Raw genomic sequence first — 27924 nt, forward strand, 5'->3', positions numbered from 1 at the left:
TACATTACGACATTTACATTAATCTCGGGCGGTGGGGTAGCCTAGTGGTTAAAGCGTTGGTTCGTCACGCCGAAAACCCGGGTTCGAATCCCCACATGGGTACAATGTGTGAAGCCCATTTCTGGTGTCCCCCGCCGTGATGTTGCTGGAATATTGCTAAAAGCGGCTTAAAACCAAACTCAGTCAGTCAGTCAGTACATTGATCTCAACTCCACAATCGTTTTGTGAAATTGGGCCTGGGGACAGGAAGAACGAACAACTCTGGGAACACACAGTCTATGTACAGACCTTAAGGGAACATTGCCGAAACGTATCCAACTCAAGACTGGGATGATTGTACAGCTTCAAATTGCCTCAACTAAAGCGTTAAGCATTATTCTCAACTTCATTCGGAATGTATTTTCACACTTTGTATATATACGTGTGTTCTAGTATAAGATATCATTATTCCATGTGCTAAATGTGAGTCGAAGGGTCTCAGTGCCTTCCACGACAAGTGTCCAATGTTGTCATTCTTAAACTCTGTTACAGATCAGCAGTGGAAATTCCTGAAGAAGATGAACCTTTGGAATTCTGGGATATTTTAGGCGGGAAAGAAGCTTACGCGACTGGGAAGAGATTGCAGGTACAAATATACAACATGGAATGTGTCAAGCATAATAATATTGTCATATATTAACCGAATAAGTTTCCGTCGCCCATGACCGTGTTCTTTAGAACATTCTCAGAACACAGAGGCAACTTGTTCAACAATCCTTACCGTATGTGAAGCTCAGTTTATTATTGTTAATGGATGCCAGAGCAAATTGTTCGTTTTTCTTTTCCAGACATCAGGCAACGACATGCCCCCTCGTCTTTTTCAATGTTCTAACGCTTCAGGCAGGTTCCTTGTGGAGGAAATCGTAAACTTCAGCCAAGAAGTAAGTACGAGGTTGGTTGTAACTGCGCATGCGTCTCCGGAAATTCATCTAACATTCCACGTGACATGTTTATATGCGCGCATGCGTCCACGTGGTTTTGGAGAACAGATGCATAAATATAATGGAATCCTAAGTGTGTTTGTGGGAATAGTGGTATTAGGGATTGCTTATCTTTATGTCGTGTTTAGAAAGCGAAACTCGACATGTTTTGACATGGACAATGAGATGCACGTGTGAGGCTAGGGCTGAGTGCCACGCGAGGCAAATTTGCATTTATATAAACCTATTATGTCATTGTTACACTAACACAGTTTAGTTGTTCTTTGGTCACACGTCATCACCGGAATAGGGAGGTGGGGTAGCCTAGTGGTTACGGTGTTCGCTCGTCACGCCGAAGACCCGGGTTCGATTCCCCACATGGGTACAATGTGTGAAGCCCCCATTTCTGGTGTTCCCCGCCTTGATATTGCTGGAATATTGCTAAAAGCGGCGTAAAACTAAACCCACTCACTCACTCAATCATCACCGGAATACTAGGGATCTAGTTACTGAGAGGTGAAGTGAAGACGGTTTTGAAATGATTTGTTTTTAACAGGTGAAAACATTCCTTGCGACCACTGGCGTTAAAGTGCAGTAGTCTTGCTGAAGGAATGACTTAATATATTCTTCTACGCTGCATCAGCAACATATTTCAAGCAGCAGTGAGTTATCTGAAGAGGCTACACCGCCTTTCCATGTCAGATTTAACACTACTTGTCGCAATATTTCCGTTTGGAGGGCAAAACTAACATGACGCAGGACGTAATGATTATCCACAGACAAACAGGAAGAATAATGGTTAAAGGTTTCCCCCATCACACGATGATGATTTGTAAAATTCTTACGTGACGTCCCCGCCTCCACGTGGCTGGAATATTATATATGATATTACAGAGATACTGGTAAAAGCAGCGTTAAACCATACTCACTCACTCACACACTGAAGATGAAGCATGTTTGTCACAAACCAGAACAACAAAACAAGGATCACAAGAACCAAATTTTATTTACATCCCACTATGTAAATGAATTCTCAATCACAGCGCACACGAACATACACACCACACACACACACATACATATGTACTTAATAACTAATTGATTCCTGGGTTTCTAAACATACTTAAATACCTACTACATAAACTATAATTAATTAAAGTTCATTCACAGTTTAGAACATGTGCTCAATCAGTTAATACTAACTGACCACCTCGGTCATGTTAGTCCATCTGGTTGTTCAACCTCATGGTATCAGTACATTTCACTGACCACAGTCTTAAAAGGTGCGATTAGTATTGATGTTATTTACAACTTCAGATTGCCTTAGCTAAAGGGTTAAGCATTGTTCTCCACTCCTTTCGGAATGTATTTTGCACTTTATATATATATACGTGATGAAGCATGTTTAAGTCTTAAAAGGTGCACTTAGTATTGATGTTATTGAGCGCTGAGTTATCGAAATCATCTTGGTACCATATATTGGCGTATGATTCCTGATAATACGTACTGTAACAAACACCGATATGACACCTCTGTTGATACAGTTTGCTCCATGTATGTGGAGAATGATGTTGTTGATGTGTTCAATCTACAGCTCTAAACAGAGATCAGTACATATCGACATAACAACACACTGTATTGATGTCATAACAGCTGTTCAATAAACACGTGTGTGCCAGATCATTTTATACTTCGATACAACCATGTTATCTTCACTGATAACACACCCCGATATCCGTAGCCACTGATACTGTGTATATTGTCAGTGCACGATTGGTTTGCGTATCGCTAACCTTGGATGGAAATCTTTAGGAGGAGTTTATTGGAACTAAATCACACAAGAACCGGAACAGGAAACACGATACGGACTGGTCATGACGTATCTTCTTACCGCAATATATTCCATATCCTGTCGAGTCGGACCAACCAAAGGGAAATACCTTCTTGGTTATTTGTTTGTTTTGTCCATTTCGGGAACGCTGTGTTTAAGGATACGGTGTTGTCAATTTACTGTGGTTGGCTTGACGGATGCCGCCAAAATTCTACCGCTGAATTTGACCCGAGGTTCCAACAGCCGCTATGTGGTTATTTCGCTACCGCTGTCAAATCTGAGAGTATTTCCTTTTGTTCGCATAGTAAATTAAATGGATTCGGTTACAATGCAGAAGCTGTTCTACCAATAGTTTAACCCCATTCAACTTGTTGATCAGATGGACAGTAATGAATGAGGTACAACATACCACAACCTTGGAGTAGTCCTGCCATACATTAGACATTCCGGAGGCTTCCTTTCTTCAGAGTTTGTTCAGTATAAACTTTGGATATATATCACAAAATTTACTAAGTGTAGTCACGAACGGAAGTCGCCATGTTTTAAACTAGTGTTAGAAACCTGGAGAAAGCTGCTTGTAACTGGCTAATGCCGCCTCCTTTCAGTCACTTAGAATGTAGTGGAAGTTCGCGCAAGGTCGTTGTGGCGTGACCTGTAAGTCTTCCGATTTGAAATGTCTGACTTGGAATTAGATCGACGCGGTAGCAGTCAGTTTGGATCATGTTATTGTGCACTTACAGTGCACTTACAGCGCACTTACGTGTTGGTTACAAACAAAATGACGCAACTCTTCAGAGTTATCTTGGAGTCCATGTGACTTGTGAACTGTATTTACCACGAACTTACAGAACAACAAAAAATATCTGACTTGAGTTCGGTACATGTACCTAAGAACATGTAGTCACGTGTATGAACATGTAAACAAGACTAGTTAGGGTAAGGAGAGTGCACCTAGTTAAAATAGTTGGAAGTTGATCAACAGAAAAAGCAAGATTTGCACTGTAACCGAGGTGAATGTGCACTTTTAAAAGCAAAAATTTATACTGACACAAAAAGTTAATCTTAGATAAATCTACAAATCCTACTACCGACATATGGTACGGGCAAGCCTTAGGATAATACGCTTCCCCTTACACAAAACTGTATCACATGCCCTATAAGATATAACATCACATTTTGCCTAGTAGCGGATAATGCTTTTAATTCCAGAAATCAACGTTTGCAACAGGGATATGTCCAGACGTTGAAATGAAGCCATTCAACACCATTTTGATTCCATCTAGGTATCGATTTAATTTTCGGCTTCCCGACGGCAAACTGTCAAGTTCAAGGATTTACTTGTGTTCCACAACATCAAAGGTCTGATACGATATCAAAGCACACCCCAGTCATAACAAATCTACAGCGACCTAAAATACGACTTATCCTCCTCATCAAACAACACACAAACAGGTAGCTTAAGTGTATCAAAATAAACCCTCGATGTTTACTGCCGTCTTTACCAGCTCCTAAGCAAGGTGCGCGTAGATTTAACGCTCAGATAGTATTGAGAGGTTTCGCAGCGCAAGTTAGACATGACATCGGTTTGTATTTTTTCGTGGCAAGAAGTGAAATCTCCTGCCTGATTAAAGCGTTCTCGAAGTATATTTCCAGTCCTTATCGGTATAATCCCGTTATATGATGCGGGGATATCATGTCTTCTCCTCCGCCTGTCGCTCGTGTACTCATTGCCCATATGGACAGCGCTATGTTGGCTGAGAGTTATTGGTACGAAAGTGATGAATTTTACAGATTTCTTTTAAGGTCGACATGTTGTGAATGTAAATGATGATGGCAGCGCTGAATGATGGATTAACCAGTCATGCCGTTTATAAAAACTAACTAAAATTATGTTTTTAACTGTGTAACAGTTAAAGATAACTTAAAACACGCGGATGAGGAGCAGAAACGTGAGTATTTCTGGTTATCAGACCATCTTTATCTATGGGAGTTTTAATTGTGTAGATAAACCTGCTAACTATAAGTCGTATATACTTAAGAATGTAATTACCATCCTGATAAAATTACGACCTTGGTTAGAATTAGTTTCCTGGAAAGCACGCAGGACTTAAGGAGCGTCATAATCACTTGGTTGCTAGCCTGGCACTCATTTGTATACATGCCGCTGTCATATAGTTGTAATACTGTTGATTGTGGCATTAAATAACAAACACCTTACAGACACATATAAATATAAACACAGGGAGACAGACAAAACAACGCACACAGACACGCACACACGCGCACACATTCCCCAAATCGACCAAGTTTCTGAGGGAGACACACAGCCGTAAATACATGTACACACGGAGAGACACTAAGACACACACACATGCACGCTGAGAGAGAAACAACACACACTCTCACACAGCCGCAGATACATATACATATAGAGACACAAAGACAAACACAAAACACACACGCACACACGCTGAAAGAATAACCACCACCACAACCACCCCTGACACACAGCCACAGATACAATAAGTCACAAAGACAAACACAAAACACACACGCACACACGCTGAAAGAATATACATACAGAGAGATACATATACACAAGAAACACACAAAACACACACGCACACACGCTGATACACACACACTCACACAGCCGCAGATGCAGACAAACACAAAACACACACACATCACGCTGAGAGACAAACACCACACACACTCACTCACAGACACAGATAAATATACATATAGAGACACAAAGACAAAGACAAAACACACACACATACACGCTGAGAGACAAAAACATACACACTCTCACACAGCCGCAGATACATATACACAGAGAGACACAATTACAAACACAAAACACACACATGCACAAAAACACACACAGACCGCAGATACATATAAATATAGACACACAAAGACAAACACATACACACTGAGAGACAAGCAACACACACACACTCCTCACACAGCAGATACATATAAATATCGACACACAAAGACAAGCAACACACACATTCTCACACAGTCGCAGATACGTATACATACAGAGACACAAAGACAAACACACAGAGACACTGACAGACAAAACGCACACATCATCACACAAACACAAAACACACACTCACACAGACGCAGATACATATACATGTACATATTGAGACACAAAGACAAACACAAAACACACACACTGACAGACAAAACGCACACACTCACACAGACGCAGATACATATACATGTACATATTTAGACACAAAGACAAACACAAAAAACACACGCATACACACTGAGAGAATAAATGTACATATTTAGACACAAAGACAAACCGCATACATACTGAGAGAATAAATCCACACACCCACACAGATACATATGCATACAGAGACACAAAGGCAAACACACAAAACGCACATGAACCTTCCAGATGCATATAGATATACACACACGGAGACAGACAAAACAAAACACACACACACACGTCCCTCAATTCGACCAAGTTTCAGAAACTGACCATAAAGACGGTCAACCGAGTGTTGGCCCTCTCATTAACTCGTGTGATTATCAATCGCACGTTCTAATTCTCCACCTCCGTGCGGCTGGTTATGAGGGCAGTTATGGTCATTATCTTGGGGGTCTTCCTAGCAAGACTTGGACCCTGGAAGCATTCAGACGACGCACACAGAACGTGAGCGGACATTTTATGGCTAATCATGGTGCTAGAGCCATCAGGCATGGACGGGAGCAAGCTAAATGGGTGTTCCACCGTTTAGAGAACTGGTCCAGGGATTTCATAGCGTGGGGTTTTACTGTCAAGATACCCTGCCGTTTCGCTCCGTTTATTAATCTTTTTGTTGATGTTTGCAGAGTTTTATGTTTTCAAGATACGTTAACTGATTTCTGTAAAACATATATTTTTAACGAACTTGAGGGTGTTTACTTTAATGATGCTCATTATCTTCAGAGTCTTCGTAGCAAGACCTGACATATTTATCATGGAGGTGAGGTCATGTTCATAACATGATAATCTATGTATATAGCACCAAGTTATACGTGGAGGTGAGGTTTCCGAACATGTTCATAACATCTATAGCACCAAGTTCCAGCTTGTACTTCGCGATTTACATTATTTTAAATCCATGGTAACGGTAGTGAGGGTTCCACTGTGGCCTCTAAGAGTATTTCCACCTTCGGCTCGACGATATCTACATGTTCTAGTCTTATGGGAATAGGCGTGTTTCTTGTTCTCAGCGAAAGGCCTGAAGAGTTGGTGCCTGTGTTGCTGAAATAGGTAATTTTGTTCCAGACTACGGGTGCTGCCGTGATAGGAGCGGTCATCAAGTGCTGTGCCATCTCATCAGATGTTTACCAATAGTCATCTTTGTTTAGGGATTATTTTCTCATAAACATGTAGTACAACAGGGTTTGTACAAATACTTGTCACAACAGAAAAGAGTACCCATTTTTTTACAAATGATGTTCTTCATTATCTATTTTTGAATGATATCTGTAAAAGATTCGTCTAAACAAATTAGGAAACATTTGACTCATGTGAGAGCTATCACGTTCCATTGGGAGTATTAGGTAGAATGTTTGTACTAATTGTTTTAAAGAGTAATCGTGTGTTTTACGATATCAACAAAATCCATTTCTTAATCAATGTTTACCAATGCAGATTTGTTGAAATATCTGCTGAAGACACAGTTGATTATACGACTCCTCCGACCACATTACGAGTTTGTGTTTGTGAACCAAAGAACATTCGTTATGTTAGAACCCTCGCCAAGTAGCTAAATAAAATAATTATAACTGCAATATGCTGCAGTTTATTCTCTAAAACAACATCAATCTTTTTAAGAAGTTAATCAATCTTAATTAAGACACCGTGTCAACCGTATGTGTAGATTACGTCATTTTGTCGACATCATCAGAGTCTCCTGGACCTTCGTTATGACCTCCAGGTCAGCTCCATAACAGATAATATTATGACACTAATTGTCGCTATAATATTGAATTCAGTACAGTACGCATTGAGGAGAAAAACAACTTTAGAGGCATCTATACTGTGATATGACGGAACAAAACTTCTGTATGATGCATGGTTAGTGAACACCTGGTGTCGGAGCTGTTCAATTGCGATTCATAAGCACTTGTTTATGACATTGTCGTAATCTTGCAATGGATTTTTTAGAGATGTTTTATGAGTATGGAAAATTTAATGGTTTTGTTTCTTTTTGGACCTATGTCTATTGGAAATATTTTATGTAGAAGGCGTGCTTTATTCTCTGCGCATGCGTAGGTGCGTGCGAGCGTAGCGTAGGTGAATGAGCGAGTGGGTTAGGGATGGGTGACATTGAGTGTGTGAATCACACGATCCACACTTTTGACAGAAATAATTATCAGGGTTTCCGATGATTAATCGAGAACAATACAGTCTTACCAGTCGACGGCGTAAGTTGCGGACAATTTAACAGGTGAGGTCGTCCGTGTCAGTCACTCATCCAAGTTGTATTCATTTAAAGCCTCCATTCTGGTCAAATTCTCACTTTCATCAGACATGGGGACATGTATGTACTTATTGTATAAGGAAACCAGACGGTATAGACTTGTCTAATATAATGATTCGCGATCGTCTAATGGCATATGTGAATTCATCCTGATCATCAACTTTCGTTTAAAGATTATATCGTGTATAAGGAGCTAACCAGATGACTTCTTTTTCATGGCTTTCTAAGGATCTGGTCGAAGATGACGTCATGCTTCTGGATACGTTCGACGAGGTACAGGAAGTTTAAATTCGTGTTTTTTTTAAAGAGAGAAGAGTTCAATGAGGACCATTTTGAAATCAAAGAGTTCGTGCAGAGTCACAACAAAAATGATGAAATTCGCTTTTGAACATACAGTAAATGCATCGTTTTTGAACTTGAAAAATAACTCAAATCAAACTTCACCTTCTTGCGATCAAATGATGCTACTTCCCTGAAACAACCCAAATGATTACCTGACTTGAGGCAAAACTAATGACTTGCGTCACAACACGCTACTGTAACAATATTTTCCTAAAACTTAACTTTTTTATCATCCAGATATTTGTTTGGATTGGCAAAGGAGCAAACGAGGTGGAACGGAAGGAGAGCCTCGCAACTGCTATGGTAGGTGTTCTAATAACACAAACAGATGGCTGGCACTGAGAAGGGATCACGCGTAATGGCAGGCTTGTTGGGGAACACGGGAACACAATGGTTCAAATAACAGTGTGCTGATGTTGTCTCTGTAACAGAATACCCATCAGTCAATTCATACTATAAGTACGATATCATAGTGGACAGAGCATCCAGAGATATTCTCGCTGAATAACATCTAAATTTTGTGAGAGCAAATACCTGCCATTGCAGTAATAAACATGTCCTTCCGACATTCGGGTGTAGCCACTATGTGGCTGACACTGTGTTGTAGCCAACATTCGAGCCTGACACTCTGGAGTAGACAACATCAGAGGTTGACCTTCTGTAATAACCAACATCAGAGTTTGACCTTCTGTAATAACCAGCATCAGAATTTGATCTCCTGTTGTAGTCAATATCAGAGTTTATAACCAACATCAGAGGTTGACCTTCTGTAATAACCAGCATCAGAATTTGATCTCCTGTTGTAGTCAATATCAGAGTTTATAACCAACATCAGAGGTTGACCTGTAATAACCAGCATCAGAATTTGATCTCCTGTTGTAGTCAATATCAGAGTTTATAACAGCATCAGAGGTTGACCTTCTGTAGAAGCCAACATCAGAGTTTGTCCTTCTGTAGTAATCAACAGCAGAGATATCCTTTCTGAGCCAACACCTGTATTCTTAAATTCTAGCTAAACCGACCTTTGAGGCCTATAGTCTGTCTTACCGAAAATACGGTTCGTTCCCGGCTAAATGCCAAATGCCATATGTCTTCTTATGATAATGTGGTCCGCATTTGATCCGCCGTCTACGACGTCGTAAAATGCGTAGTTTTCAACATTGGCAACCTGGTGGAGACGATGTAGTGGCACAACATTATTATCAGAAAGTTGTATTTCTGAAGATTCAAATATTCCATCCATATAATTGTTGTTTTAATTTCCTTCTGTATATGTAAACATTGTTGTTCCCCAGGAGTACATACGTACGGATCCAGCAGGGCGGACCCCGGACAATACCCTCATCATGCAAATCAAACAGGGATTCGAACCTCTGCATTTCACCGGCCATTTCCATGCGTGGGATCCCGACAAGTGGAGTGTAGGTATTACAGGGTTTAGGCATATGCTGTCAGTACTAACTGGACAGACACTGGACATACACTGGCCAGCAACGTTGTTGACGACATTATGTACTGCGCTTATGAGGAAATGGCCCATGTGGTTCCACCCTGCTTTAGGCAGTTAGTCACATGACAGAATATCCTAATAACCTATTTGCATAAATAAAAAAACAAATATGGTGATTGTTTCTGTTATTTTCATGTAAGTATTCCATATTATTTCCACTAAGAATTATTATTGTGTAGCCTAGTTATTAAACATTTGTTCTTCAACCAAAGGCCTAGGTTCGGTTGCAATACAGATACAATGTGTTAATCCAGTTTGTTGGTAATGTGTTGATAAAAAGATATACTCACTCGTATGTTGCACGGGGTGCGTGTCGTCTAATGGGGCACCATTTACTGTAAAGAGTCAGTTCATGCATTAATGAGGTTGGAATCCCAGAGTTTTCTGATATTGTTCCTAGATTTGTCACCCATACCCGTGCTCGCATGTTTTACCAAAGGGATAAACGTCTAAGGCTAAATACTGTGATGACACGCCGTGATACTTCATTCTATCTGATGTTAAACATTTCATCAACATGTATTATACATTCCAGTACGGCAAATCCTACGAGGACATGAAGAGAGAGCTAGGAAAGGAAAACGTGGCCGCAACCAGAGTGCAAGAGGTGAAGACTTTATTTGTTTGTTTGTTTGTTGGTTGGTTGGTTGGTTTGTTTGTTGGTTGGTTGGTTTCACGTCGCAGTTATTGCAGCGATATGACAGGGTTATATAAATAACCTAGTCTTGACCAAACAATCCAATGAGTGACAACATGAGCCTCGATCGTTGCAATTATGATAGGATGACACGAATTGACAATGTCAGCGAACCTGACCACTCCGATCCCGTTAGTCGCCTCTTACGTCTAGAATGGGTTGTTCAAGATCAATTCTAACCCCTGCGCATACCCTTATTCTGAAAAAAACACTTGAATTTCTTGGACTGTGCAGATAATGGTCAAATACCTAGCAAATTAAATGCATTGTCTGTTGGCATTTTATAATTACGTTCCTTGTATGCATTGGATGCATATGTGTTATTTAGGTGAATAGTCAATTTTCAGAGTATTATGAACTGCGTCAGTGTATGTTCTATAGTGTATGTGTTTCTATAATATTATGCGTGGGGTCACATCTGCGTAAACCCGATGTCAAGTCATCTCACCATTGTCTCTGATGTATTTTTTTGTGAATGCCTGGTGCTGGTTCCTTGCTTCCAAGTTTCTTGATAACAAGTCGTGTTTAGTGAATTGGGTTTATGTTAAATTGTTTGTATCTATAATGTAGTATGTTTTCAAACTACCCAATATATATATAAGACATTATATATATATTGTGTAATATATATCTTGACCGATATATTGTCAGAAAGTAGCATATGGTATCATTCATTCAATTCAAATCGTTACAATCAACGTTTTTGAATCGCGCTGATACGTTTCTATCGGTGCATAGGGTCTTTGAATGATATTTACAACCTTAAAACACGTGTACTCTGCTCAATGCTAATTGAGTGCAATACTATTCTTCACAGACGCCATATTTATTACGTCACTGCTTTCTGTGTAATTAAGTCAGTGGTAGGCGTGTACTGATGACTCATCGTTTAGAGACGTTCCTCCACATCCAATGAGTACAATTCGAACTGAGGTTTGAACTTCATACCGACACAAAGACAACCGCTTCCTTGGTAACAGTCTTCATATTCATCAATGATGCAAAGTATCCCTATTAATCGCCAGTCGAAGAAGCCAAATGCTGTTGACATTTCTTTTCCTCGTGATATAATTAACAACGCAGGCCCTCTTCCCAATCCTAATTCAAAGCGTCTCACTTACGCCTGGCCTATTCACCGCAGCTTACTAATTGCCAGAGACTGAAAACACGTGAAACTTGAAGATGATCCCCTCTATGCTGCAGGCGGATAATTAAGACAGAAGGAAAACCTCTTTGGTCAAATTGTTAAGCGTAGCGGTGATGGTTCGTCAGGGCGCAGTGATGGAAATCACACCGTTGTTTGTTATTCCTTGGTAGTCAAATTAGCAGTATACTAAGTGACTTTGAGATTAAGATTTGGTCTTGAGAAGGATGAATAGATTTGATCTAACAAACGAGAACGATCAAGAAACTTACGAAACAGCCCTGCAGTTAGACTAACGGTTAGTCTCTGAATATATATAATTTTGACAGTAACAAATAAACCCATTTAAATTGAAAAGGAGCCACGGCGTAATTCAGACCTGAGGAAATCTAGACTTCATTTAGGGTTTTAGCTTTGCAGGGAGGGTTAGGCAGTAGGGACACAATATGGTTCAGGATTGTGAGACAAACCATCCTGCAGTTTCTGGTGGAGAATAGGGTACATTGTTACGGCCGTTCCTATGATAAAGATGCCATTCTATCTCTGCCAAATATGTTTTCATATCTGAAGTTAATCCTATAAGTACATACGTCAGTGGGGAGATTGTGTTGGCTGGGTTCTCATACGATGGATTGAATATTCTCATTGTCTGAAGATGTTGTTCACGACGGAGTATCAAAACACTGGGACATTGTCGTTGTCGGGAGTAGTATCAGTTCGGGTTAGAGTTGTTCCGAATTTATGGCATAGATAGAACTGCTACGTAAAGCGTAGATAACGATGACAGCATAGATTTACGTGGCCTCGGACAGAAAGACGAGGTCCCCTAGGATCTAATCCTCACAGTATGAACAGAGAAAGGAGGGTTACGTGAAGGCTAGCCCTTAGTCCCTGCATGTATATACTGTTGATAGTAACAACAAACAAACCCATTTACATTGGAAAGGAGCCCCAGTGAGTTGGGAGATTCAGAACCTGAGGAAATCTAGACTTGCTTCATTTAGGGCTTCAGCATTGCAGGGAACAATAGGCAGTAGGCAAAATTTATAATCTGGTTCAGGGACTGGGTTTCGTGGTCAGACAGTTCTCTCGAGCGTCATCCGGAATGGGTCGGTGTTTAATACTGTTTATGTTTTCAGTTCTTTTCTTGGTCTTGGATCGATTTTTGAAATGATATCGTAAGCTGGGATGTTTGTAAACTGTGGCATCTGACATCATTACCTCATCAGCAGCTTACACTTCTGGAATGGGAATAGTTACTATAGTTACTAACCCCCCAATGGTTTGCAAGCACCCATAATGTCTGTTTGATTATTTGTATTGCGCCCCCACTAATCCAGACTATCATGTAGAGACAGAGAAACCAGTTGTTGGTGTATGTCATCGGATCAGATTATGTCTATCAACCGCGTCATATGCAAGCTCATTTGTAAACTTTAAATGTTAAAAGGGAAAGTTTTGACAACATAATGCATGTTTACAGGAACTGGCGTGTTATGACCAAACCTACACCTACGAAGAACTGACCAAACGCTTGCCTCCGAGAGGAGTGGACTTAACCAACAAGGAGGTAGGCACAAATACATGTAGCATAAAGTATTTATATATTACCGATGGACACATAAATGATCATGAAAAGGCTGTGGATTTAAAGGAAATCCGGCAAGGATGATTACAGGAGGGGTACTATCTATGATCGAACTCACGATCGAACTAACGATCGAACTATCACCGAAATACAATGATGGCGAATCGCGTTATGGTATCAATGAATACTTTGGTCTCGCAGTATTTGGTTTCTCAGTGCTTTGCGCAGTATTGAAAAAAGTTAACTGCCACCCGGATGTATGGTACATGAGTGGTTATTACTGACACCCGGTGTCATCACTGATCATCAGTCAGGATCGGGTTGTCAGGATCGCTGACTAGGTTGACACATGTCATCGTATCCCAATTGCGTAGATCGATGCTCATGCTGTTGATCCCTGGATTGTCTGGTCCAGACTCGATTATTTACAGACCGCAGCCATATAGCTGGAATACTGCTGAGAGCGGCGTAAAACTAAACTCACTCACTCACTGATCATCAGTAGTCAGTCCAGTGCGATGATGGTGGGTGACCCAAAAACAGTTACTATCACGGATATAACCATCATTTTAAAACAATTTACAAAGTTTCCAATGCTATTTTCCACCTTGGGGTATTTGTTTTTGAGGATAGTCAAGGTGGATGTTCTTTTGCTTTGCAGTCTATGTTAGATTGTATACTCTAGGTAAGAATGCTACATAATATTAGTAATTACACCAAAAAATGTACAAAACATCGTACTTGTTTTTTATGAAATACACAATGCCATTTAGAAGGTGGTCAAATGTAACATTTGGGATTACACTTTCTTAGTAAAGTACAAATTCTAGTACTTTTTGAGTTGAGCCCCATCCGGTATTCGAACTCACACCCTCAGAGTCAGGCACCTAATCGCCAGCACACAAAGTCAGCCGCCTAACCCGCTCAGCTACCGCGACTTCCACAAATATGGAAGTCGGACAACTGGTAGTCTAGACTGCGGACTTTGTGTACCCCTCTGATGAGTGTTAATTGGCACGGCTCCCACGGCCGAAAGCTATGAAATACACAATGCCATTTAGAAAGTCGTCAAATGTAACATATGTTATATTTGGGACTACACTTTCTCAGTTAAGTACAAATTCTAGTACTTTTTTTGTGTGCTGGCGATCAGGTGCCTGACTCTGAGGGTGTGAGTTCGAATCCCGGATAGGGCTCAACCCAAAAAGTACTAGAATTTGTACTTTACTAAGAAAGTGTAATCCCAAATATAACATATGTTATACTTGTTTTTAGATAAGTGAAAATGGTGCAGAGCACAAATAGGGAAAACAATGCCGAGAGTATGACTCTCCAGCGTCGTCGGAATATTACATGATCAAGTCAAGCAGATACTCAGTGCAAAGTCCCCGACCCTATTAATACTAGGTTACTGGTCACTCGTTATGCCACAGAATCCATTAGGAACACCTGGTGTCATCAATGAGATTATGGAATATGTTGCATAATCGTCACTGAATATTCTCTTGTATACACATCTATTTAATACTTCAATAATGGGTTAGAATCTTGTTTAAAAGCTATAAAAACAACGTATTTCCAATGATAATTCACATTTACAAATACGCTTGAAATATACCAGTAGGTGCTATGATTGACAAGTCTGGGTTATAACTATTATCAAGTCTTGGTTGTCTGTGAATATCATCTGTCACCGCTTAACTTAGCGTTATTGACATGAATGAAATGCTGTCTGTTTCACTGCAATATACACGAGCCAGCTTGGCGTTGATGAATTAAATCCTGTATTTATAGTTAGGTTGAAGAGATCGGGGAACTGTCGCCATAAATCCTGTCATCATTTCAGTTGAAACATGAATATGTCGTAGCTGTTCATCTATATATGTGATTTACGACGGCGTCACTTAGATTTAATGTTATAGTTAGGGTTCGACATTGAGGATAAATCAACTGATGTCTGTATACAATGATCTACATTTCAGAGAGAACACATACTAATTCACTACATCCAGCAAAACGATAAGGAACTGGACATCATTTACATGACGCACACTTACCCTCCGTCCTCTTAATGTGGCACTGATCAATTTACAAAATATGAAATCAATATGTGAATTTGTCTGGTTGTAGATAGCCATGGTCAACTTCCATGACCGGCTACGTTGGTCAGTATACTAAGTAGGTCAAATGTCACATTGGGCCACGTTCCTGTGGATAGCAAAATATTGATGACGTTGACCGGAATTCAATTTGTAGCCTCCCCTCTTTCAACACATGTCAACACAAGCCATCCTGAAAGTCAGCCAAATTTATCAATATCACAGAGGTCAAGGGTCAAATGATGGTGACTCAAACTGACCAATAGGGAGCGAGTTTCAGATGAAACCTTTTCTAAATTATTGATATGCTATGTTAGCACACGGAGCGTTTTAATGCCAATCAATCAAGTATGCTTATATACTAGCGAAAGGTCAAAGACAAGGCTAGAGGAGACTTGACACCACTAAATCAGAACGAGCCAATGTTGGTCCTGGGCAAACGATGGCGATTTGCGATAATGACCACATTTAAATCTGTCGATGCCCACAAGGCAGCTAAATATTATCATGAACAAATCATTGTTAAATATAAGACGGAAATGGATTTTTGTTTCAGTATCGTTAAAGTCGTCTTCTTATCAATTACAAATCTAAATATATCACAGTGTCGATACTAATTTGTCTGAAAGCTTGTATTGTACACGCGTCGGTCTGTAACAAATAGATCACAATGGTGTACATTAGTAAGCGTGTCAGTAATGAATTGATCGTGTAAACGGCGACCGGGACGTCTTCCCGACGGCTGCAGCAGCACGTACCATGGAGACAAGTATGGATATGACTCACTGTGAAACACTCACGCTGGGAGTCTACAGTCTGAAGATAGGGTGACATTTACTGACACTCAACCCCGTCTTATCCAGCAGAGCCAACACTAGGAGCTGACCACAGTCTCGGGTTGTCATGTTCATTGATGCCAAAGGATAAGGTATGATCTTGACCCCTTTAGGCCCTGGAGCAGTGCTGACGTTAACGAATGGGAAAACCTTTAGAAATCACTACTAGTATCAGTAGTCTTCACTGGTGGGTTTAGATTCTGTCCGTTTAAACTATTGCTTTTGTTTGAGACTCAGCAAATTTAAATATATTTAAGTAAATCTTAAATGTGGCAAAACGTGTTTTTCTATTTGTGTAACATGACCTTTTTTGGCTGGACAAACAAAAGGTGTATACATGGGAATAGGCAAGTTTTATTACCAATCTTTCAAATTTGGTGTCAATACTTTGAAATGGCTGTACATGGATGTACGATTATCTTAATTTTTAACACCAAATTCAAAGTTAGTGATAAATGTTAGTTTGTCTTGATTAAATTACTTTATTTTACTGTGGCGTGAACCTTTCTTTTTACAAAGAGGATATGATGTCACTTTCTCTACCTTCACGTACCACGTAACCAGCAAACTGGCCAAAGCGGCGTTACTCACGATTTGACGTTTTAGATTGCCCATTAATATTCGTTTATGAAAAGACATGGTGATGCCTCGAATTTTTGAGAGATTACAAGAGAACACCTTTTGTGTGTAATTGTATATCTTTACATTTTAATACACAATTGGCCGCGTTCTGTTTAAAACAAGACATGACTCATCAATACCTTTAAGGTTTTGTTATATTTAATTTTTTGCTTTACATGAAATAAGTAGGTTTGTTTATATAAAGGCATATGGTCATTATACAGAGAAATAATTTTCCAAACCATGCATTTATACTTTTATATAACAATAGGTGAGCCAATTTGGTTGAAAAAAACCATTTACTTTTTCAAGTTCATTTGTGATATGACTCGGGATATATTGTTTTCCTAAATCCACATCATGAAATGTGGAATTCGTCTTTAACTAAACGTAATCATGATACTCGAGATGTAGAAAAGTAAAGAATTGTCTCACACTCTACTGATAGTGTAAAAGAACAAACCTATACATTTTAATGAAAGGTGGGTATCTGGTAGGTCTCATCGGTAGAACGTGATTATCATCCCCACGGACACCCAGTGTCATCACTGATTTTCAGTAATCTGTTCGCATAATATTCGCCGTTGTTTTGCCGTTTAATGGTATCTGCTTCGTAAGAGCATCGTTTACATTGTTTATAGCCGGTGATAAACAGTATATTTAAGACAAAAAAGGTTTGTAGAAATTGTTATATATCCTCATTACGAACTTTATTTTACGAGGTAGATATTTACGACTGAAATTTGCTTAGTGAACATACATTAATTCCCCTGTCTACTGCAGATGTCCATTTGAATACATAATAGGATGACCAAGGTCGCTTGACCAGTCCTTAATGAATTTATCCTCCTTCTTCCATTACGCTCTGATTCTCTCAGACGTTCTAATTCCAGTTCCAGACGTAGTAATTCTCAATTCCTAACTCCCAACACGTTTTATGAAATTTTGCCGTCATAAATTTAGTCGATTTCAGAGCGGCCTGGTACGATTTCAGCCCTGTAATTCAATGACACGGCCAGCAGACAGGTCCGGGGAGAAGACCCATTGTCAGTAGCTGTCAATCAGTCATCATTAACATGCCAATCACTCATCGTTAGTAGAAGCATCCCAGTGCTTGTCGGTATCCATCGATCCCTATGACTTGTCATTTCAGTGTTAAATACACGGCCAGTACTCACACAATTAGGCATGAAAGCCCCCAATTACCTCTGATCCACATTCATTTACTTCCAGTCACAGATTTCATTAAAAGCCTCTTTTTCATATCTTCCTCCGACACATGGCGGAGTTGAAGAACAAATCGAAATATATTGATTCTCGTTAGTGGCTTTCCCTTACTTAATTAATACCAAGCTTGTTAGTGCCCCCTCAAGTTCTGTAATAACGCGTTGCATGATGTTGATATATGTTCAGAAGTAGTGATGGTATTTTATTGCGATCAAGCTATTAAAGTTCCGATATGATGCCTTTGTTCTGTTCAGTATCAGACATGGTCTGTTGCCCTGCACTATTCTGCACTGAGAGACCCGACTATTAATTGTAGCGGAGAAGACCATTCCAGGAATCCCTCAGACTCGATACGATCATTCGATTCTGTCCATGATATTCCACACTGCTCGTCTTCATAACAGGATCATTAGAAATAAGCGCGACCCTTCAAATTATACAAGCTGTTACCATCGGTATGGTTCTGTTCAAGAATTTGGTTCTCGTGGCATAATCATTTCTGTAGGTCACTTGTCATCAACATCTTGGGATATTTTTGCTGATATCATGATATTTCTGAAACACTTGTATGCATACGTTTGTGATATCATCTCTTCTTGTCATGGTCATACCGATATCATCAGTTGCACTCATGTGCCATGGTGGCCGATGACCTTGTGATCCTAGTGTGAGTGAATAATGGTTTACGCCGCTATGAGCAGTATTCCAGCAATTTCAGAAACTGGCTGTGAAGAATAAAAAGCTGCCTTCGGCGTGACGAGTCAACAGTTTATCATCTACTAAGTTACCTCACCGCCCCTCAGACACGAAGTGTTAACACCAAGTAGATAAACTAAACTCTGACACAGGTTTTTCATTCTTTGTTACCTTTATTCTTATATATTCTTAATGTGACATTTACACAATATACGGTTTCCTTTGAACGGGAGGCCGGTCACATAACCGCGAAACTGACCTTCATTAATTTATGAACCATTCATTTTGACGTTCATGCGTTTTTTACTGGACGGTGTTCTTCGTATGAGTGAGTGAGTGAGTGAGTTTAGTTTTACGCCGCACTCAGCAATATTCCAGCTATATGGCGGTGGTCTGTAAATAATCAAGTCTGGACCAGACAATCCAGTGATCAAGAACATGAGCATCGATCTGCGCAATTGGGAACCGATGACATGTTTCAGCCAAGTCAGCGAGCCTGACCACCCGATCCCGTTAGTCGCCTCTTACGACAAGCATGGGTTACTGAAGGCCAATATTCTAACCCGGACCTTCACGGGTCTCTTCGTATGACGTAACTTTGACGAGCTACTCAGATTTCCAGCGAAACCTCTTGGAATTCCCCAGCACGAATAAATACAGGGTCGTTGTTATCCTGAACTTGAGTTTCCGCGTTCATTGTGTAGAGTCTGAGAGACGGCAGCATGCTCGTTCAGGGATATCGTCGTGACGACCCATCCTGAGGGACAAAGAAATATACAGAGGCCGATCCAGTCCATCGACTCTATCCGTGTCTAGACTTGACATTGATAGTCTTCAGAGGTCTATTAATTTACCTCATTATCTATTTCACACATATTTACATCCACCTTTCAGTGATCGCCAAATTCATCAGTGACGACTTCCACTAGTAATCCCAACAGGTTGACTAACAACTGGGAACTCTCTTCTGTCACGTGTCATGGTGGCCATTTTGACGTCCCACGATCCACAGTTCGGCATTAACTCTCTCAAGGTTCTTTTGTTTGTTTGTTTGTTTGTTGTTTAACGCCGCACTCAACAATATTACAACTATGTGACGGCGGTCTGTAAATAATCGAGTCTGGAACAGACAATCCAGTGATCAACAGCATAAGCATCGATCTACGTAGTTGTGATATGATGACATGTGTCAACCAAGTCAGCGAGCCTGACCACCCGATCCCTTTAGTCGCCTCTTACGACAAGGGTTACTGAAGATCAATTCTAACCCGGATCTTCACGGGCGTTTAAGGTTTGAAGGCTAATGGTATCACGCAATGTGAAAGAAAGATGAATCCAAAATACTGGTTATGTTCGCTGTTCCTGCCTCAAGGGTATCAACACATATTGTAAAGTACATCTATAACGAGAATGTACACATTGTCAAGGAATGATGAATGTTTGTAACAATCTGCCAAATGTACGCGGATTTCTTGCTTGTTTTTCACGCCTCCTGCTTGAGCTAACATATATAATCTCCTTAGACAAATTTCTGCTGACATATGTATCATTTTTACACTTATCTCCAGGAGCATAGTTACAAAATATCCCCGTTTATCACAATAGTGCATTTATACTATTATTCGTGGTGACTTTCTCAACATCTTGCTCGCGTTTTAAGCTTAAATCATCTTCTAATCGAAAACATCGTATGTACATCATTACATCATTCCTAGTTATCTTCTCAATCTTCTGCTCATGTTTTCAGGTTACAATCCCCATAAATCAGCTCCATCTTACCAATGTCATATTATCAGTACCTAACAGAAATCGTACTGTAAATAAATGTTTAGTTTTGCCGAAACAGTCTATTGCATGAATGTTCATACTACGCTATGCAGTCAGTTTGTAATTTAAATGTTTTGGATTATATAATCACGGCTATACTATTCTATCATGTGCTAACTTCATTAACCTACGATGAGTATTCATTACTGTGGGTTCACCGTCTTCATCAGTTGTCTGTGTATAATATGGGTCATGCTTAATGGTGAATACATTCAGTAACCAGACTGCAACCTGCAAGATGCAGCTACTTGGCTACAATTAGCTGGGAGACATATTTCATCATCCCTGACTGCTGCCCAACCTATCTTCTAATCAGATTCAGCTTCTTGAAATCTCTCCAGAAATTCTTGGCCTCTTCCATTGACGCTGATCCAGACAATTTCCTGTTAACAGATGCAGTGAGCGTTTTTGTCCTGGAACAAATGATTGATTTCATAATCAAAACGCTAAAGGGAAACACGTGTCGAGAAATAAAGACCGTATATACGTAGTGACGCACAGAAATATATGAACTGTTTTACAGGATGCATATGTGTCATATAAATTTTGATATTTAGCCTCAGGGTCAAAAGAATACTGGACTCCTAGAGTTCCTATTGGTATGAAACACGCAGACACACACGCACGCACGCACGCACGCACGCACGCACTCACGCACGAACACTATTCTGCGCTCGCCCATTCCTGAGATAACTCTCTCTCCCACTCTTGTCTCTCTCACACACAAACACATTACCCGACCAAACACACAGCTCTGTCCCCCGTGCACTGCTCACACACCAAGACGCACACGCACATGCGCACGAACTAGTTCAATACGTAAGTGCTAAAATCTTGAACACGATGTTAGGATCCATTGCTCCCTCACCTCATCCACGTGTCCCGGGGGGTGGGGGGTCATGACGATATTCGCTGTAAAGAGTTGTGTCGGTATCCAGTGAAGGGATGGCTGGTACTTATGATCGTTCTACGCGCACACACGCACGCACGCACACACAGACACACACATTCTACATGTATACGTGAACGTAGTGAGGGAACAACCCTGGGGCAGTAACGCTGAGTAGTTGTATTTGTATAGTTGTATTTGGCGGTGATCAACCTATGATTTCAGTGGTCTTTAGCAATAAATCTAACGGTAAATTAGTTCTGTTATTTAGGGGGGACGATTCTCTTGTAAATCACTGTCAGATGTCCACAGCCTAAGGTCATTAGCTCCCAGTAATGTAATAATTGATTGGTTTTCTTTTTTACTAGTTCATCTAACAGTGACACAAAGTATTATAGTGGCAGGTACCTTCAACAACCTTTTATCAATACTGTGTCTGAGATAAAGGCATAATTAACCATGTTCACCATTTCCACACTGACGCATTCCAAACGTATGGAGGTAGCTATGGAGTCGGGGTTCACCCGTTGTAAACTGTGAGTGGGGAAGTGCGAAGCGTCCCTCGACGTTTCTAGTGTCTCTGATTTGAACCCCTTCCCAGACTCACCTCTATAAACATGTTTTGTCAAGGAAACAAACGGTCACCATCCATCAAACCCCACCCAAACATCAAACCCCACCCAAACCCCACCCCACCACCACCACATACACACACACATACACAGACAGTCGGACCCACACACAAAAACACACAAACAAACAAACACACTCACACACACACGCTCTCTCTCTCTCTCTCTCTCTCTCTCTCTCTCTCTCTCTCTCTCTCTCTCTCTCTCTCTCTCTCTCTCTCTCTCTCTCTCTCTCTCTCTCTCTCTCTCTCTCTCTCTCTCTCTCTCTCTCTCTCTCTCTCTCTCTCTCTCTCTCTCTCTCTCTCTCTCTCTCTCGTCCTGGTTTCCCTCAAATACAGCATTCATTACCAAAGATATGTTTATGAAGCTATTGTCCTGTTTATTTGTCTAGTAGATTGACAAAATATATGGAGCTACTGCAGAATCAAATACTGTTTTCTCCGGTATGCTAATGTTCAGATACCTAGTTTCCAGGGGAACCTCTTGTAGGACATGACAAGGTCAAATCAAATCAAACAGAAAGTTATGCTGGAGTAAAATTAACGTACGATCGAAATCAGATGGTATGGTCGTCCCGTGCAGTGAGTGGGTGAGTGAATGAGTGCGTGAGTGTTGCTGCTAGGTTGAATGTAATCAACGCTTCTGCACCTTGTAACCAGGTAGGTCTTTATGTACACCAACTCTTAGTCTCTGCAAATGTCTATAGAAAGTACACGTATCCATTTATTCAAAAGAACCCCATTGAGATGAGAGATTCAGAACATGAGGAAAAGCTCAACTTGTTTATATCACAGTCTGGTTCCCTGGGTCTGTTGCGCCTGCGCTACGCTCGGAACGTAGCGCAGGCGCAACAGACCCAGGGAACCAGGCTGGTTTATATCAAGGCTTTGGCATTAAAGACAGGGTTGGGCGCGCGAAGGGACAATGATATGTTTCAGTGACTGGGAGACAGTCTAGTCGTTGGCGTAGTTGTACCAGCGGAGTAAATGTCCTGCGTAATACTCCGTCACTGCTGCTGTTGCCCTTTGATACAAGACGTTTGTAGTATTATTGTTTCCTGGTAATTATCGTCAGAGGAAAGAGTTGTTTATAGAAAGTTTTTGCTATCATAAACACGGTTTTCATAGGCAGACTTAACATTCTGAAATATACTCAAATAATTTAGAAACGCAACACATAAGCATTTACCGTTAATAGATGGTTTTGTGGTGGATGCTCAGAAACCTGATGTATTGAGGAGGAATATCTGTTACTGTCATGCAGACCATATTTTCTTTTCTAACTTCAGGGGCAATGGTTGAGGAGTTTTCTCTTCGCGCCGTAGGGTTCGATTCCCCACAATATGTAAAGCCCATTTCTGGTGTCCCCGCCGTGGAATATTGCTAAAAGCGGCGAAAACCATACTCACTCACTCAATTGCTCTCTAACGTCAAAGTGTCACGATGCACTGATTTTACGATTTGTTTGGCGAATCTATTGAAGAGATTGAGCCAAAATGGAATTCGCTTTCTTCTCAAAGCATGAAAGAAGTACCACATTTGACAACGTGTTTCTCAGTATCGAACACAGCCTAAATAAAGTCCTTACGACGAAATTAGACATTTAAAGGATGGAATAGCCAGGATGAGGGCCCTTCATTGACAAGGAGATATACAAAATTCGAGGATGGACAAAACCTTGACAAGTCATTTTGAAATGAGTAAGACTAAAATAGGCTAAAAACCGGTTTAACGGTTTCCAGGAAGCGTTTGTCCAATATTTGAACCTGTGCAAGTATTCACTCAATCTGATTTTCTTAGGTGATGTAGAGAACATATATGTACGGAGAAACGTTCATGTGTGGTCACGAACGTCCTCTTATATTTTCTCTGAAAACTCGAAATATACTTATGTGTAGGATCATGTGACAAAGTAGGCCATTACTAAATATATATATATTTGATCAGGTCTGAACTCCGGCACTTAGAAGTGAAACTAGGGGGTAAAACCCGTTGTCAGTTACCGTGTGAGTGGGTTCAGAGGTAACGTCAGTCATTAACCATGTATAATTTCCCAGCGTCATGCAACTTTAAAATTCGACATTTTCCGTCGGCCATAAAATGGCCCTTATCTCGTCCTGTGGACATTTGGGGTAAATTTGAGAACGTTGAATCCCGCCGTGGGGGACGTCGTTCTGCTTCAACCAGGACACACAAAATGTTTATACAGTGGAACATGGTCTAGAAAACTACGAAAATGAATGTCATGTCAACAAAGGCCAATGACATTTAGAAATTCAGACTCTGTTACATTGTTGAGTTTGTACAACACATAGCCAGTGCTACTACGGGCTGCCAGCCACTTCCACTGGTGGACATTAGTGCATGATTGACAGGCAGGTCTGACTGACTCCGGGCTGCTCTGGTCCTGACTGCATGGAACTGGAATTGCCAATATTGCTGCAGTGTTAGAACTTTCGTGTCCAGTTGTCACATTAAATATGTAATGTGAAGCATCCATTGTAGTGTGTTCCAGGATCTTGTAGCTGTCAGAAGGCGAGGAGAACGTCGTGTTCACAATTGTTAGTCGTATACAACATGAGTGCGTCTGTGTATGCATGTATGTATATGTGTGCGCGCGCGTGCGTGTGTAGGCTTGTGTGTGTTGCTCTTTAGTACTAGTCTGGATTAATACCGTGCTTGCACACTGAAATATAACGCAAGAACCTCTTTAACAAGGTCATACACACAGTATACTGACTTCAAGTCCTTCCAGTCCTTGTTTTATCCCCCTTGATGACAAAGCGGGTAACAACAAATAGCATGAATGTTTATATTTTAGTATGACGAGTCGGTATTCCAAGTACCAAGCTTCCGCTCCCCGGACACTCTCCACTAAACCACACGGGCAGTTTTAGTTAAGATCCATCATTTGTGAAAGTGCCTCAAAATATTATTCAGTGTGAATATATGCAAATACAAGACTGAACGAATTAGTGCATCTTGCTTTAAGCTTTAAACAGACAACAGCATTACAGCAATATCACGGTGCTCTGTAAATACTAGAATCTGAGCAAGGCAGAACACTGGTTTACAGCAAGAGAAACGATCCACGTCATCATGACATATACTACACAAGAGAAGTTAAGGAACAGACGCTTCTTACATGTAGTATTAGTAATCTGGCCTGTCATGACAATTCATAGGTAACATGTGATGTCATGAATGAGTGAGTTTTACGCCGCTTTTAGCAATATTCCAGCAATATCACGACTGGGGACACCAGAAATGGGCTTCACTCATTGTACCCATGTGGGGAATCGAACCCGGATCTTCGGCGTGACGAGCGAACGCTTTAACCACTCGGCTACCCCACCTCCCCGTGATGTCATGACAGGTTTAAAGAATCGGGAGGATTTCATTTTTTTTGTGTAGTACATATACATATATACCGCGAACATGACAAGTTGTGTAGTGATGTAGCAGAAACACATATTGACTTTATATTACAAAACTGTTCTTCTCTCAACAGAAATACTTGTCAGATGAAGAATTCAAGAAGATTTTCAAGATTACCAAGCAAGACTATCTCTCCAAACCGAAATGGAGACAGTTGGAGATGAAAAAGAGGTTTGGTCTGTTTTGATGAAGACAACAGTCCGGAGCCAGAAGATGAAACCTTTCCGTCAAGTCTTTCCTTTACGCGCTCAATATAGTCATGCATGAAATATCGCACATATTTTATGTGTCTCTAACAACGCCATAACGTCATGGCTGAGATTGAGACATTGGATATACGGTACGGTTCAATACCGTTCGTTCCTCTCTATGCAAAGATATATCTGTTTCTGTTTTAACTATTTCAAATTACATATATACTTTTGGTGACTGAAGGATCTTAGAAGTTATGCATTTTGTTATACATTCCATGGTTTTGCATTTTTTTTTTTTATTTTCTCACGTACATTATACTCCAGTTCATTTATTACCTTCCCCATGGGTACAATGTTTGAAGTCTTTCTGTTACCCCATGCCAGATACATTGGAATATTGCTAAATGCGGCGTAAATCTATATCACACTCACCATTTATATATAGCATAAGTCTTCAATTATTTTCCTTCTTTACCCCATATACACTGTAGTGACCAAAGGAGATCACTCAGTATAGCCTCAGACCACCATACCATAATTTATATCGGTCGTTGGCTGTTCTCCAGTTGCATGCTGACCAACCTAGCACTTGTCACTTAACCGGCAAAATATCGGCCTGGATCGACCATGTCAATTTTGCTGTATCCACTGTCAACAATGGCCACCGGAAGTATCGAGACGAATCACACTAGACAGCCTTGAACTTGGGGTCAAATAATGGAAGGCTGGGGTTAATACATGCGCAGATTGTGGACAAAAAAACTTCTCAATTACGCACAATGCCTGATCGTTCATTTAAACTATCACAAGTCACCCTGAAAAAAAATAGCTCAGACAGATCAGCCCATTTAAACAGGACACTTATCCTCCAATTTTCCTTCCGGTAAAATTCAAGGGGGATAACTGTGGTCTTTAGGTATGTAACTGCCAGGAAGCGTATAAACCCTTGTCTGGTGGCGGCTCAACTTGAACAAACAAGAAATGGTTATTCCATGTACTGATACAGGTTCCATGATGGTGTTTGGCACCATGTGCTTGGAGTGTTTCTGCGACTGTTGTCAGCCTTTTAAAGTTTTGATGACGTTTGTAACTTTTTAGTCAAATCCAATTTTGAAAAGCATATTTTCTTTAGACCGGCAATTTATGTCACCTGTCGGCATCCCTCCTGTACTGCTTAGCTAATACCTTCCAAGTGTTGATATACCAAATGGCAAAATAATTTGTAACGCGAAAAACAAACATAAATATTATTACTGTTAATGTGAAATATATCCCTGTTGACAGCCCTTCAGCCTAATGTGTCTGTTTGATTGGATACATACCGCCTCCACACCAAATATTACCGGGCATTCTACGTCCAGACCACCCGGGGTATATACATGTATATCTACCTCTTTTATTCACTATGGTAAATTTCCATTAGCAAACCTTGAATAAACGTTAATTTACTCATTTGCACATATTTTCTATGAATACCTCTGACTGACACTTGTTAATATTTTGATTGCATTTATTCCAATACGGACTTGTTTGTGTTATGATCTAAAATGTTGGACAGATCATTCCGTATATCCCTATCTTTATCAGGGGAACGTTTTGTTTTGTGACGATGCTCATTGTTTAGAGTTGCCAGGTATGTTGGCACTGATGCACCAAAGATTCATCTTTCTAACGCGTGTTCTGTTTATATTTTGTACATATATTAATTGAGGATATGGGAATTTTTGCATTTTTGCTCGTTTTGAAATAAAAAGTATATTTCAATAAAAGGCAGGTTTTGTTATTACGCAATCACGGATGTTAACACATACATAACCGTAAATAACGCTTACGCCAAACAGGAACAGCGCAAAATTAAGTTGCTAGACACTTCCATATTAATCGAAAC

At 40.4% G+C, this 27924-nt stretch overlaps 1 protein-coding gene across 1 annotated transcript in view; it reads left to right on the forward strand.

The window, feature by feature from the left end:
- The window catches only part of LOC124266662 (advillin-like), a 100831-nt gene extending 74613 nt beyond the window's left edge, over positions 1–26218 (forward strand). The window contains exons 21-28 of the mRNA XM_046701463.1: positions 532–625; positions 828–920; positions 8526–8570; positions 8877–8942; positions 9935–10060; positions 10685–10756; positions 13474–13560; positions 25916–26218. Of these exons, the coding sequence (XP_046557419.1) occupies positions 532–625; positions 828–920; positions 8526–8570; positions 8877–8942; positions 9935–10060; positions 10685–10756; positions 13474–13560; positions 25916–26029 (697 nt within the window). The 3' untranslated portion in view covers positions 26030–26218. The remainder of the gene's footprint in view (positions 1–531; positions 626–827; positions 921–8525; positions 8571–8876; positions 8943–9934; positions 10061–10684; positions 10757–13473; positions 13561–25915) is intronic.
- Positions 26219–27924: the final 1706 nt, after the last annotated feature.

This window comes from Haliotis rubra, unplaced genomic scaffold (genome assembly GCF_003918875.1).
Source record: "Haliotis rubra isolate DU_JTF1 unplaced genomic scaffold, ASM391887v1 Scf127, whole genome shotgun sequence".
NCBI lineage: Eukaryota > Metazoa > Mollusca > Gastropoda > Lepetellida > Haliotidae > Haliotis > Haliotis rubra.